The sequence below is a fragment of the Idiotropiscis lumnitzeri genome, chromosome 20, assembly GCF_059441095.1.
Source record: "Idiotropiscis lumnitzeri isolate Australia: NSW breed Sydney's pygmy pipehorse chromosome 20, RoL_Ilum_1.0, whole genome shotgun sequence".
NCBI classification, from domain to species: Eukaryota; Metazoa; Chordata; class Actinopteri; order Syngnathiformes; family Syngnathidae; genus Idiotropiscis; species Idiotropiscis lumnitzeri.
The window spans coordinates 10,503,980-10,515,605 of NC_142410.1; the positions used below are offsets into that span (position 1 = coordinate 10,503,980).

At 42.2% G+C, this 11,626-nt stretch overlaps 2 protein-coding genes across 4 annotated transcripts; both read right to left on the minus strand.

Moving 5' to 3' along the window:
• Window positions 1-267: 267 nt before the first annotated feature.
• smarcd2 (SWI/SNF related BAF chromatin remodeling complex subunit D2) lies at window positions 268-7,988 on the minus strand. 2 transcript variants are annotated; one of them, XM_088285133.1, is made up of 13 exons: window positions 7,509-7,986; window positions 6,669-6,874; window positions 5,741-5,783; window positions 5,531-5,653; window positions 4,436-4,555; window positions 3,166-3,261; window positions 2,456-2,557; window positions 2,176-2,337; window positions 1,978-2,075; window positions 1,501-1,636; window positions 1,306-1,428; window positions 1,112-1,213; window positions 268-1,027 (listed from the first exon to the last, which is right to left on the minus strand). In XM_088285133.1, exons 1-13 carry the CDS (start codon window positions 7,650-7,652, stop codon window positions 974-976), a joined length of 1,509 nt encoding a protein of 502 aa, XP_088141259.1. In that variant the 5' UTR covers window positions 7,653-7,986; the 3' UTR covers window positions 268-973. The 2 variants fall into 2 exon arrangements, with proteins under 2 accessions (XP_088141259.1, XP_088141258.1); XM_088285132.1 differs by having other exon boundaries at window positions 1,306-1,636; window positions 7,509-7,988.
• A 464-nt stretch (window positions 7,989-8,452) lies between these two features.
• Window positions 8,453-11,624, minus strand: atxn7l3b (ataxin 7 like 3b). Of its 2 annotated transcripts, XM_088284534.1 has the most exons (9): window positions 11,534-11,624; window positions 10,990-11,062; window positions 10,785-10,908; window positions 10,541-10,673; window positions 10,146-10,317; window positions 9,855-9,955; window positions 9,763-9,785; window positions 9,625-9,670; window positions 8,453-9,231 (listed from the first exon to the last, which is right to left on the minus strand). In XM_088284534.1, the coding sequence occupies exons 3-9, from the start codon at window positions 10,833-10,835 to the stop codon at window positions 9,152-9,154; spliced, it is 606 nt and encodes a 201-aa protein (XP_088140660.1). In that variant the 5' UTR covers window positions 10,836-10,908; window positions 10,990-11,062; window positions 11,534-11,624; the 3' UTR covers window positions 8,453-9,151. The 2 variants fall into 2 exon arrangements, with proteins under 2 accessions (XP_088140660.1, XP_088140659.1); XM_088284533.1 differs by lacking the exon at window positions 11,534-11,624 and having other exon boundaries at window positions 10,990-11,524.
• Window positions 11,625-11,626: the final 2 nt, after the last annotated feature.

Below are 11,626 nucleotides of genomic sequence, written 5' to 3' on the forward strand. Positions count from 1 at the left end.
AGCTATATATATGCTCGTTTATTACCTATTAGAATTACTTTGTATAATTACAAACGTTGAGGGTGTGTTCATTTGTTGCGTGATCGTCATTTAAGGAGTAAAGAAATTATTGTCCATACAAGCAGGACCTGCCGCACCAGTTTCAACGGAAGCTCTCAAACTTGAGCTCTCAAACTTGTCTTAACACGCACCTTCATAGCGTACCCGTCAGACTTGTCGGCTCTTTGTACAAGTCCCCGAGCAGTTACACACGTAAGCGCAGTAATGTGACATCTGTCAGTATGTTTATTCAAAAATACTCCAAATGTATAAAAGATAAAAGAGTTTGCTTGACATTAAAACAACAAGCTAATGTTTAAACACCTTCCAAGAAAAGCAAGCAACAGTTTGGCACATCTGTGAACATGGAATGTTTAAGGAAGGGAACGCGATCTCGGTGCAAAACAAAACAAAAAACAGTTCAATGATGTTTCATGCAAATAGAAAGTATTACAAACTAAGTCAGACAACATTTCAAACCTATTTGTGGAACTCAATCAACATAATACCATGCACAAAGAACATGTAAACATTCAGGAAGCTTAAAATAGAAAAAATAAAACATCAATCCCCCAAGAAAAGTATGACTTTGCTCTTTCAGAGTATAGAAATTCACAATTCTCACAATGAAAATATAATTTGCATATATATTTTGGAATGGCTTCAAATATTTTACTTTTATCAAAAAGATAAGGCTTACAAATACAGAGTGCTAAACGGACACCATTTGGAATGAAGCATGCTAGTAAGAAACACCGTACCATAAACAATAATAATCTTTGGGCTCAGAACGACAAGCAACATAGGATTTCGTAAAGAAAAAAAAAAAATTTCAAGCAATTTGCTGCATGAGCCCTGATGAAGGAATGTCAGAATGTCTTGTAAACATTTGAATTTGGACTCAATCTTGATAAAAAAACGACAAGTTCACACTTTAGGTGAGTCTGATCCCAAGAAACTGCTCCAGCTCTTGTCTTCTCTGCTGCACCTGGAAGCAAAGAAGAAAAAAGATGAGGATGATGTCATTTGCAAAGTCGATTGCCGAGCTGAATTGTTTCGCACGCTGACGTACTTTGGAGTACACGTATCTGCCGACCGCTTCTGGCATCCATGGCGCCTGGTAGAATTCAGTCCTCCTCTCCTCTTCTGGATTTCCGGTCACATCTGTCATCACCTGGAAGGGGAAGAAAAAAAAAAAAAGAAGTTCAAGATTAAACAACAAAGTAGGTGTCGCGTTTCCACGAAAAGAATCACTGAAATGTTCACCTTCAGATCTCTGCACTGAGATTTGAGCCAGTCCTGGATGAAGTCTTGAGGATTATTGCTGAAGCTTAACATGAAGTCTCTCTCGGTCTTCAGCTGGTTGATGTACTCGATGGTCTCGTGTATCTGCGAATGCAAAGTGTTACGCAACTTATTTTGGGGTTTTTTTCCGCCCGGAATGTCGGCAGGTAAAGCGACCTTGGTTTCCAGCGCGGCGATTTCCTGCTGGTTGGTGGTGGACGACAAAAAGCTGCTCATCTGGCTCTTGAGCGGGTCGTCCACCTCCACGTCGATGTCATAGCAAGCCGTCTTCTTCTGGTCAGTGGGGTCCACGCTGCCCAAAGACAAAGGATGGATTTACATTCAGATTGCGGCAAAATGGCAAACGTTTCTTTGGCTTGAGTAGAAAACGGCAAATAGTCAAAATTTTAAGTGAATCACGTAGAGTGGGATTAAAAAAAAAAAGTGCAAATCCTTGAATATGCAGATGGGAACAGTCGCGCAAGATTTACAATTGCAGATAAAAGCCACCAGATGGCGCCAAAGCACTATTTTACCATCAGATATGGCTATGACCGTAGAGATGTCACAAAATGGCCTTTTTTAATACGTTGCCATGACGCCTATCCGAGTCGTGCCAATCGAAATTGCGTCGCCCAAACTTAGCGAGCATACCTGATCATGTGATTGATCACAATGGGGTCGGGGTGCTGCAGCAGCCCGGCCAGTTTCATGGGAATCTCAGAGAACCTCATGCGGTTGCAGGCAAATATCTGAACAACATGACATGTGTTTAAAAAAAAAAAAAAAAAGAAGAAGAGTTCCCGCAACAGCAGTACAAGCAGTGCTTGGATGTCCTGATTGTTGTCCAACCTTTCTGAAATAGTGATTGCAGTTGATGAACTCCTTCTCATGGCTGTCTTGCAGCTTGTTGTTTTTGATGTAGAGCCAAAGAGCCTGCATGATGCTGGCCCGCGTCTGCGTGTGCACGCCCAGCAGCCGAGCCAGCCGAAGATCCAGTTTGTACTGAGGAGGCTGTGCCAACAAACAATCAAAATAAATTAATTAGTTGAAAAAAAAAAAAAAAGATTTTTTCTTTTTTTTTCGTTCTGAAGAATTAGAAAGGTGAAGGCGTGAAAGAGCGCACACACACCTGGTGGTCGAGCATGAGCAGAAGGGTGCATTTGACGTTGACGTCGCCGGGCCTTTTGACCTGGAAACCGTCCGTCTCTTGAGTGGTGGGCATTCGGTGCCACTGACACAAGGAAGGAGAATAAATATGTGGAAATAACATTCCATATAAATGTCATTTTGTCCATTTGTTGTCGTGAACTGACAAGCTGATAAAAAAAAAAAAGACTTTTCCACTTTCATTTCATGAATGCATTTTTTTAAAAGTATGGCATGAGTATAAAGTAAATGTCATACTTTTCATTGATTATTATACAATTAAATGATTCTGTCACTTGGATGAAATTGATTGTGGACAGCGATGTAGTACTTGGTTGCAACCAGCAGAGGCGCTGCTGATTTATTCTCAATTACTTTGTGGACAGAAGACGAATATGCATTGTGTTCCGTAAGGTTGAATCGATCAAAAAAATTTAACTTAATGCCACAATATCAACAACCTATTCCTATTCCTTGTAATCAAATGTTTTCGGACTGATAGCGTCGGGCCATCGTCCAGATCGGACATCCCGAAACGCTGACCCCGAACCATGTCAAACAAAGGCCGTTCCAAAAGGCTTTTTAACGATTGCAGCTGAATTCCGCTTTCTGCTCAAGTTAGACTGGTGAGACGCGTTGCTGCTTTCCACATGTTGGAATTCAAAGTGGAATGCTTGCGAACTTATGTCATACCTCCACCAAGTGGTTGTCGGGTCCGTAGAGCTCCTTATCGAGCTCGATCACCAGGCTCTTAAAGAAAGAGGAGAACTTCCTCTTCTGCTTGCCAGGCTGGGAACACAAAGTGCGTAAAGAGAACATGAACACGCACACCGGCGCAACAAACAAAAACGCTCAAGAGAACCAAGATTAAATACCTCAAGTCAAGGCAAAAATATGCTTCATCCTTGACTGCCAAGATATTTTTTTTCTTACCTGGCAGTTTTGGAGTACGAGCATTTCACTTGGGTCAAGGATTTTTTTCCGCTTTAAAATATTTTCTGCTGATGTGAAAGTTTAGGGAAAATTACATATTCATAACTAGAGCTGCGAGCTACTATTATATGATGGACAGTGGCTTTTTTTTTTTTTTTTGCAAACAGCGCACCGCCACAGCAAGAGCATGCGACAAAAGAAAAAAAACATCTTTAGTTGAAGCACCCAAAGTTTGAACCCAATCCAATAAATTCCCTAATCCAAAAAAGGCACCAAATTCCAAAGTAAAGTCAAAATGGCCGACTTTCAGTTAGCTTTCAGCTCCCAAATATTTTTTTGTAGGTCATAGACTGTTTCGGCCTCCCAATTTTTGCAGATCTCGGTGAAACATACAATAAAAAAATGCTTTGCTAAAAATTTGGATGTAGCGCTACTCATATTTAGTCACTCAAAAATGGGATTCATTGCAAAAACTTTCTGATTTTAACAAATATTCACAAGTCTGCCTGTCATATTGGCAAGACGATGTGAAATAAATGACGAAATAGAGTCGTCATTTTATTACTCTTGTCCTTGCAGTTCTTGCAGCTGCGTTGTCGTGCGCTGAGCAAATTGGGGGTGGTGAAGCATAAAAAGTGCGGACAAACAGAAAAAGCTGCGAGCACGCCGAGTCCCTCCCCAGCCCTGAGGAAGCATGTTTGCACAACACGACCTCTTTCACTTCTTCTCCGACATCCTCTCTCGCCTGCGAGCAGCATGCCTGAACATCCCCTTCATGTGGCCCCAGATGACACCGCGAGTGGTGCTGGAATTGATGGAGGGAGGAGAGGCATGTCAGCCCCGTGGTATGTAACGGCCTGTGGTTTCAATTCCCGCCTTCCAAACAAGCGCAAGGGTCTGCGTGTGTCAGCAGTGGCGGGGTGGAGCGGGGGGAGCGCAGTAAACGCACATCTGGACGCGGCGAGAAGAGACGCAACAACGGAGCCCGAAATACAACGCCCGGAAAGAGATTCCAGCGGAATTGGCTTACCTCTTCGAGAAGTTTTCCTTCCACTCGCAATTCCCAGGAGGACACCTTCTCCGCCTCCTCGCCCTCGGGCTTACACGGGGTGTACGTGTTGGAAATGTAGATCCTCAGCTTGCGCTTTTGCTGCGGCGTCGAAAAAGGGAACAAACAAGCAGAGCTTTTAGACAAGCTGGCGTCTGCTAAATCAAGAATGAAGGTTGAAAAATTACAAGCAGATTTTTTTTTTTTTTTGGGGGGGGGGGTTGTTTTTCAAAGCACCATGAGTTACTTTGCCGAGACTATCTGATCTGTTTGATTGAATTTTTTCTGGGAAGCGCCTTCACAAATCCCAACATTAGTTCAATTTCTGCACAATAGACGCTGTCAGGGAGTGTTGTGGGCTGTTTCTTATTCCTTTTTTTTTTATAGTTTAAAGATATATATGCTCACCAGAGTGACACAAATTTTGTCTACTAAAGGATATGCAAATATTGATTCGTGGTGTACCCCAGGGATGCGTCTTAGGGCCATAGCTTTTCTATACATTTCAACGGGAACTTGCTTATTTCATTGTTAGCCAACGGAGAAAATTAACAACATATTTATTGCGATATTATTTAATGCAAATCAGCCATCTATGTTCTATACTGCTTTTTTTTTTTTTTAATTTATGTTCCCAGTTGAGCTGGAGCAAATCCAGGCTTGACTGGGGAGCGGTGGGGTACACCAAGGACTAGTCAGCAGTCAATCACTTTGTTGATACTACTTTTATGATGACATCAGACGGCAGAAAATACTAACACATGTCAATTTTCCACATTATGGTCTATTACCAGGAAGACGTAATAGGGTATAATTGTGCAGGAAAATTAAATGGTGCTGTACCACAGGGATGTGGTTTAAAGTTACTGTACTGCATTTTAATTAGGGATAGTTATTTGACGAAACTTTATTATATTTTGGGCTGCATTACAAATTAATTTAATGATATATAATTCTATTAAATTTTGTGACCGAAAAAACTTCAACCTGAAAATGGTGGAAATAAGCAGAATTTGTTTTTTTCCACACACCGATCATAGACAATGTTAGAATGTTTTACAAATATCACGTAAGTACCATAATGGGCTTCTTGATAGCTTCTTGTATCTCCATGCGCTTACGGGCGATGGTCTGATCCAGTTTCCTCTCAAAAGCCAAAAGGTCCATGTAGGCCTGAGATTCTGGCACCAGGTCGCGGATCTAGAAAGTCAACAGGAGGATTTGCTTGTATAGAATAAGCACTGACAATTCTCAAAAGCAATTCCTGGCGGTTCAAACGTCTCTTACTCTTTGTGGGAGAACCTTGTCGGCCATCTTGCGTCTTTTTGCCCTAAAATAAGAAGAAGGAAACCCATGATTGTTCACATCAACTGAATACTAACATATGATAAATTGTGAACATTTCCAGTGACTCGTTAAACACATAATTGTTCCAAAAAAAAAAAAAAGAAAAAAAACATCGCACTCATCCATAAATGGTTTAGCAATTATTTGTGCTTCATCACACAGCTCCAACTCATTATGAATCTTTTTATGCATTCTCGGAAGACTCCAAAGAGTTGCTTCGGGCGCACTCATTCTTCTACGGAGAGACTACGGTCGGCCGTGAAAGAGCTCCATTGTGGATGAGACTGCAAATGCAGCCTCACCTCAAGGCTCGCTGCGGTTATGAGCGTGGCATCACAGAGCGGTTTGAAGTCAAAAATAGCCGCCAGACTCCAGTCACGGGATGCTGCGATGACTGCGAGCCTCGTGTATGTGTGTGTGTTTGCTTGGAGATGTGTTTACTCTTTCGTGCTAGACAAAGAGGATACAATGGAGTGGCAAATTAGAAATTAGGCGTATTGTTCCACTAAATTAGCTATAGCACACTGGCTTATCAAGATTTACTAGCTCGTCACAATAAGGTACCCAACCACAAAATGGGGGTGTACCCCAGGGCAGTGATTTAGGTCCATAACTTTTGTGCTTTTCAATAAAATGGGCAATCGGTTAAATGAGATATATTTGTAAAGTATAGTGTATGTGCTCTACTGTGTCCCACTGGATGTTTAAATTCTAGGCATTTACCACACTTTTCACCATCATTCTACTGATTGGGTTACTTAGATGGCGCTTTCAATGAAGTTTACAAGTCGGTTGCAAAGACACAGTCTTTCTTGGGCAATCGCAGTTGTTCTTTCATCACACACACTCTCACTCCTTCACTCCTTACCCTCGCCGGTGGCCTCCCAGCGCCTCTTGCTGCTGCTGCTGGTGGTGGTGGTGATGAAATAAGCGCTTCCGCGAAGCGTCCATGGCTGCCGGCGGGCCCATGTTGGGCCGCATAGGCATGCTGCTGCCGCCGTATGAGGGACCGGGAAGGTGACCCCCCATTGAGCCCATTTGGCTTCCAACTCTGCCGAGTGGCATCCCCGGACGCTGGCAGGGAAAAGGAAAGCAGTTTTAGAATAATGATGGGCACAAAAATAATGATCAAACTCACATCAAAAGGCTTTTGATGTTCTTTTTGAACATGTACAAAAATAAAAATACAATGATAAATTCGACAAAATTACTCGTTAAAAAAAGAAAAAAATGTAGACCATTTTAAAAATACACACATCCAATAGAAAAATAGTATAGAATGGAAATTAAAAGATTTGAAAAGACTTCTCACGATGTTCTTCCACTTATAACGACCTCGTAGTTTTATTCTTTCATGATAACATCAAAGGAACATTTTTTTGTGAGATTGTTCGTTGGACAACTGCAAGGCTCCCTGACGAGATGGCCGTGGTGATAAACTTTTAATTTCATTCAAATCAAAAGCCGCACTCTTTTGAACGCTTTAAAAAAAGTATAGAAAACAATGAAAAGTTCGTGACATGTGCTTAAATCATACAGTACTTTCAAATGCGGAAGCACGGTTCACATGGCTCGTGCCTCCCTTTCAACGTTTTAAAATAATATATTTGAATAGTAAACGCTGAACGTGGACCGAAAATGTTGAATTTAACTTTTACTCCGTGGATTTTAACCAAATAGAAGTGTTGAAAGGAAGCAAAAGACCAACCTGAGGATACTGCGGTGCGCCGCTCAACGAGCGGGGGTATCCCGCCACTGTCGGCGGCATCCTCAACCCGGCAGCGAGTCCAACACTCATCGGGCTCAGACCGGGGCTCATAGTCGGACCCGTGAAGGTCCCCCTCGTCGACATTTCGTGGTTTCCAGTCGTGGGGAAAACGACAAAAAAGTCGCTTCAACGTACTTGGTGTAGCTGAAGGCGTCTGCTCGAAGTTTTCAAAATCGTGTTACCGTCCCTTGGTTTGACAGCGCGTATTGTCAACAACAATAGTAAAACAAAACAAACAAAAACGCCAAGTTCGATTCCAGTCGTGACAAGTTCGGTGGTTTTTGTTTACTACGAGTTGTTCTTGTCCGAACACTGAACTGTGGTGGAAGTTGGACGCCTTCCGAGGTAGTCTGAACATTTTCAACCAGCAACGTTACATGGCAGTGTTTTAAAAGCAAGAGCTCCTATGTCGAATGCTGCCTTCACAAACATCGGTAATTTGGGACCTCGCATGAGTTTCGCTCTCACAGTATACCCCAAGCAAAGCATTGTATTATTATTATTTTTGCATTACTTTTGCAGCAAAATGAGCGCGGTTATTTTATCCAACAATTATGATAAGCCTTCATAATTTAACCGGCCCTTCTAATATAAATTTGCAAACAATCTTTTGAAGTTACGTGTTTTATGAGACAGCACATGAAAGCACCATACTGTTTACATGAGCTCGTTGCAAAAGGAACTTAACATTTTTATTTCTCCTCGTTTACCTGCTTTGTGATCATTTAGTCTGGGATAATTATCAAAATTACCAAAAAATATTTATTGTCCCAGACTCATATTAACAAACTGTATTCTTAATCAGACGTTGCCGGTGCTATAGCGCCCCCTGTTGTATGTTCGCATCTGAGCAGCATTAAGACCAATCGTATTGAAACCCATAAGACAAGTAACAAATCATTTATTATGCTAAACAGATGAAAGAAACTGAGCCATGATAGCAGCAATCCAACTATCGGAATATTTACACTATCACATCACAACTGAGGATTTGTGCAACCCTTATACACTGTAAACACATGATACAGAGACATGTTTGAACCCTAAAAATCAAGTCCATTTCTCCCCCCAATAAAAAGAAAGGGAAAAAAAGGAGACCTGCTTTCTGCAGCAATTGCTTATCCACTTAAACGTTCACTCACTGGTGAGTGAGTTGTTTCTCATTCATATTCACACATGCACACACAGAGGTGTGAAAGCAGAAGAAGTGATTGTCTGAAACGTCATGTGACCCTTAGACATTTTTTTTTCCTCCGGAAGAAAATGCACAACTGAAATATGCACGCACTCACTTGCATATATCTTTTTTTTGTTTTGTTTTTTTACAACACTTTGAATGATATATGCAGGGAAATACCTCAAATGATTCATTATTATTGTGAGAGAAATTCCAGCAAGGATAAGATTGAAAAGCCAGTGTCTGTACGATGATGTGGGTGATTTAAAAAAGAAAAAAAAACAACAAAAAAAAAAAACAAAGTGTCAAGTATAAAGTGGGAGGTCTGAGCAGTCGTCACCGTACAAGCCACCGAAAAATGCAATACTTTCACCGCATTCAAGTACTGCTGGCGGTCCATGTGGCGTTATTGAGGGAATGCCTCGTCTTTCATCAACATTCGCGGGCTTTCCTGGTTGTCCATGCGACGTCGAGGACCCATCATGCCTGTGGTGAAAGATAAACATCGCTATACTTTCAACAATTGTTTTTTTGTTTTTGTTTTTTGCAGTATGATCCATAAAAAAAAAAAAAAGAAGAGTGTCAGTACAAAAAAAAAAATAAATAAATGTCAGCAAAAGCCTACTAAAACATCTGAACCTTTTAAATAGCAACTGACTCATTTATCATTTGAACATGATTCAGAGCACAGCCGCAACACCGTTAGAAAAGGGTGTGATTTATTATTTTTTTTCTTAACACATCACAAAAACTTGGCATTTGAAGAAGGGTGTGTAGACTTTTTATTTCCACTCACAGGCATAATTTCTGAATGGCTGGTTATGCTTTATGAGGCATTTTACTCCAGTCTTAGAATATCAAGTGATGAGTTCAACTTACCGCTCTTATGTTTGAAGGATTTGGATCTTCTTGGTGAATTTGGATTCTGAAGTGGGGGGGGGACAAAAATAAGTGACACAAAACTCATTGTTGTGAATAGCAAAACTGTTGAGTCTGAAACAAGAATGATAACGGTACCTTATCAGATTTTCTTTTCTTGGCTATCAATGTGAGCACAAAAAAAGCAATTAATACATTTTTGACGCAAATAACAGAAAAAAAAGCGGCACCTTTCTTTTCTGCCCCGTAAGACCAGTCGTTATCGTTGACGTCGTCATTGTCTTCTTGGTCGCTCTCAGACTTGTTGTTGGTGTTGTTACCCGTCACTATTCTGGTAAAATGGGAAGGACGTGCCACCACACACACAAACAATGATTTGCGCCTGACCAATTATAATCGGCCTGCGATTTTAAAATTGGCCAATTATTTTTTTTAAACTCGATAGCAAATAACCAAATAAGACAAAGTTAATGACGTACAAATATTCCTCTACCTAAAAATATGTTTTTTTGATGCCTCACCTGCGGTTGGCGATGCGGCTGCTGTTACGTCCCATGCCGAGGCACTTCTCCAGGTGTGGCGCAAAGCGCGAGGCGGCGATGCTTCGGCTGCAGTTGGGACAAACGCACTCTTTGTTTTTCCACTGGTTGTACACCTGGCCGAAGACGTCCAAGCCCGGCTGGTCCACGATTTCTTGACATTTGGACACAGACGGAAGAGCAGTCAGGAACATGGCAACTTGACTGCTATTGGTTGTTGAGGATATTTCACGTGCAATCCAAAATTCTTCAATTCTACATTGTAGGGATGGAGAAGGCCACGGAATATTCTTAGAATCAAATATTCTAACAATTAATTAAATTAAAAAAAAAAATGAAGTTTCTAGACGACTGGGAATCTACAGAGACATTCTCACCAAAGTCCCGCATGCTTTCTTGGTCCGTGTCATCCAGAAAGAAATAACCCTGCTTCACAGCCCGGTGCACCTCGAAGCAAAGGCCCAGGCAGGCGTCCTCCACCAGGTCAGACAGGATGTCCTGAGCTAGGCCCTGTAGACGGACGGAAAGCCATCATCACTGGGAAACTCACTCACTCACTCACTCACTCACTCACTCACTCACTCACACATTCACATGCATTGTTCTTCAAATTGACTGCACCTCCAGCTTGCTGTTGTCCAGGCCGGACATTGAAACCTCCTCCATTTTCATTTGCCAGAAGTACCAGATGAGCCGTCGCTGCTGTGGTCATGCTGCAGCTCAGCAAGCCTCGGCCAAAACAGGGCTGCGGAAATTGGTGGAGGAGGTTGATGTTGACAGTACTGGCTCTCAATCACATGAATGAAACGTGCTGTAAGATGCTCACAAATGCTCGTCAGATCACTTGTCAGGCTTTCCTCTCCCTCTCTCGTCTTTCTTTCACTTGCCAAGGCTATATGCTGAGGATGAACACGATTAGAAAGCACGTTAGGTTGACGTTGGTGCATCGACTCGATGGAACCCTCAAATATCCACCCTCCACCCCCCTTGGAGGAAAAAGGCAGGCGGAACAAAACAAAGAAAAGCAGTTAGGATTGGAAGTGCCAGGTTATAAACAAGGCGGTTTACAAGCTAGTCGAGCGAACAGAACACGGCGAACTTGAAACGTAACAATCGCCGTGTTAACGGGAAGGATACGACTCCAAAGTGTTTGTAGTTGCCTCCCTTGAATGGCTTTCTTCGCCGTCGAGATTTGTGGTGCCCTCCGAAGCTCAAGTCAACGCCGCTGCATTGCGGCCGTTGCTCTCGCAACATCTCGTAAAAACACGCGTACACTCGCTTTCAAGCATCTCGCCGTGGATTAAAACGCGTCTGCCGTGAGCACGGCGTGCGTAGCAACCGCGTAAAATGTCTTGATTGGGTTTATTTACCTATTGCGGCAGGCATCCATCTTTATATCCTGGATCAGACAGAAGCAATCGATCGCCGCGCGACGCCTTCACTTCCCACCTTCTGTCGCTCAC

Excerpts from the sequence above, each read along its gene's own strand:
- smarcd2 (XM_088285132.1), bottom strand. The coding sequence starts at position 7,652 with ATGTCGACGAGGGGGACCTTCACGGGTCCGACTATGAGCCCCGGTCTG. Across the intron at positions 5,654-5,740 it reads ACAAGGTTCTCCCACAAAGA|ATCCGCGACCTGGTGCCAGA; the intron begins GTAAGAGACGTT and ends TTGACTTTCTAG. Across the intron at positions 3,262-4,435 it reads AAGGAAAACTTCTCGAAGAG|CCTGGCAAGCAGAAGAGGAA; the intron begins GTAAGCCAATTC and ends TTGTGTTCCCAG.
- atxn7l3b (XM_088284534.1), bottom strand. The coding sequence starts at position 10,835 with ATGAAAATGGAGGAGGTTTCAATGTCCGGCCTGGACAACAGCAAGCTG. Across the intron at positions 10,674-10,784 it reads TGGACAACAGCAAGCTGGAG|GGCCTAGCTCAGGACATCCT; the intron begins GTGCAGTCAATT and ends GTCCGTCTACAG. Across the intron at positions 9,671-9,762 it reads AGAAAAGAAAATCTGATAAG|AATCCAAATTCACCAAGAAG; the intron begins GTACCGTTATCA and ends CCCCCACTTCAG.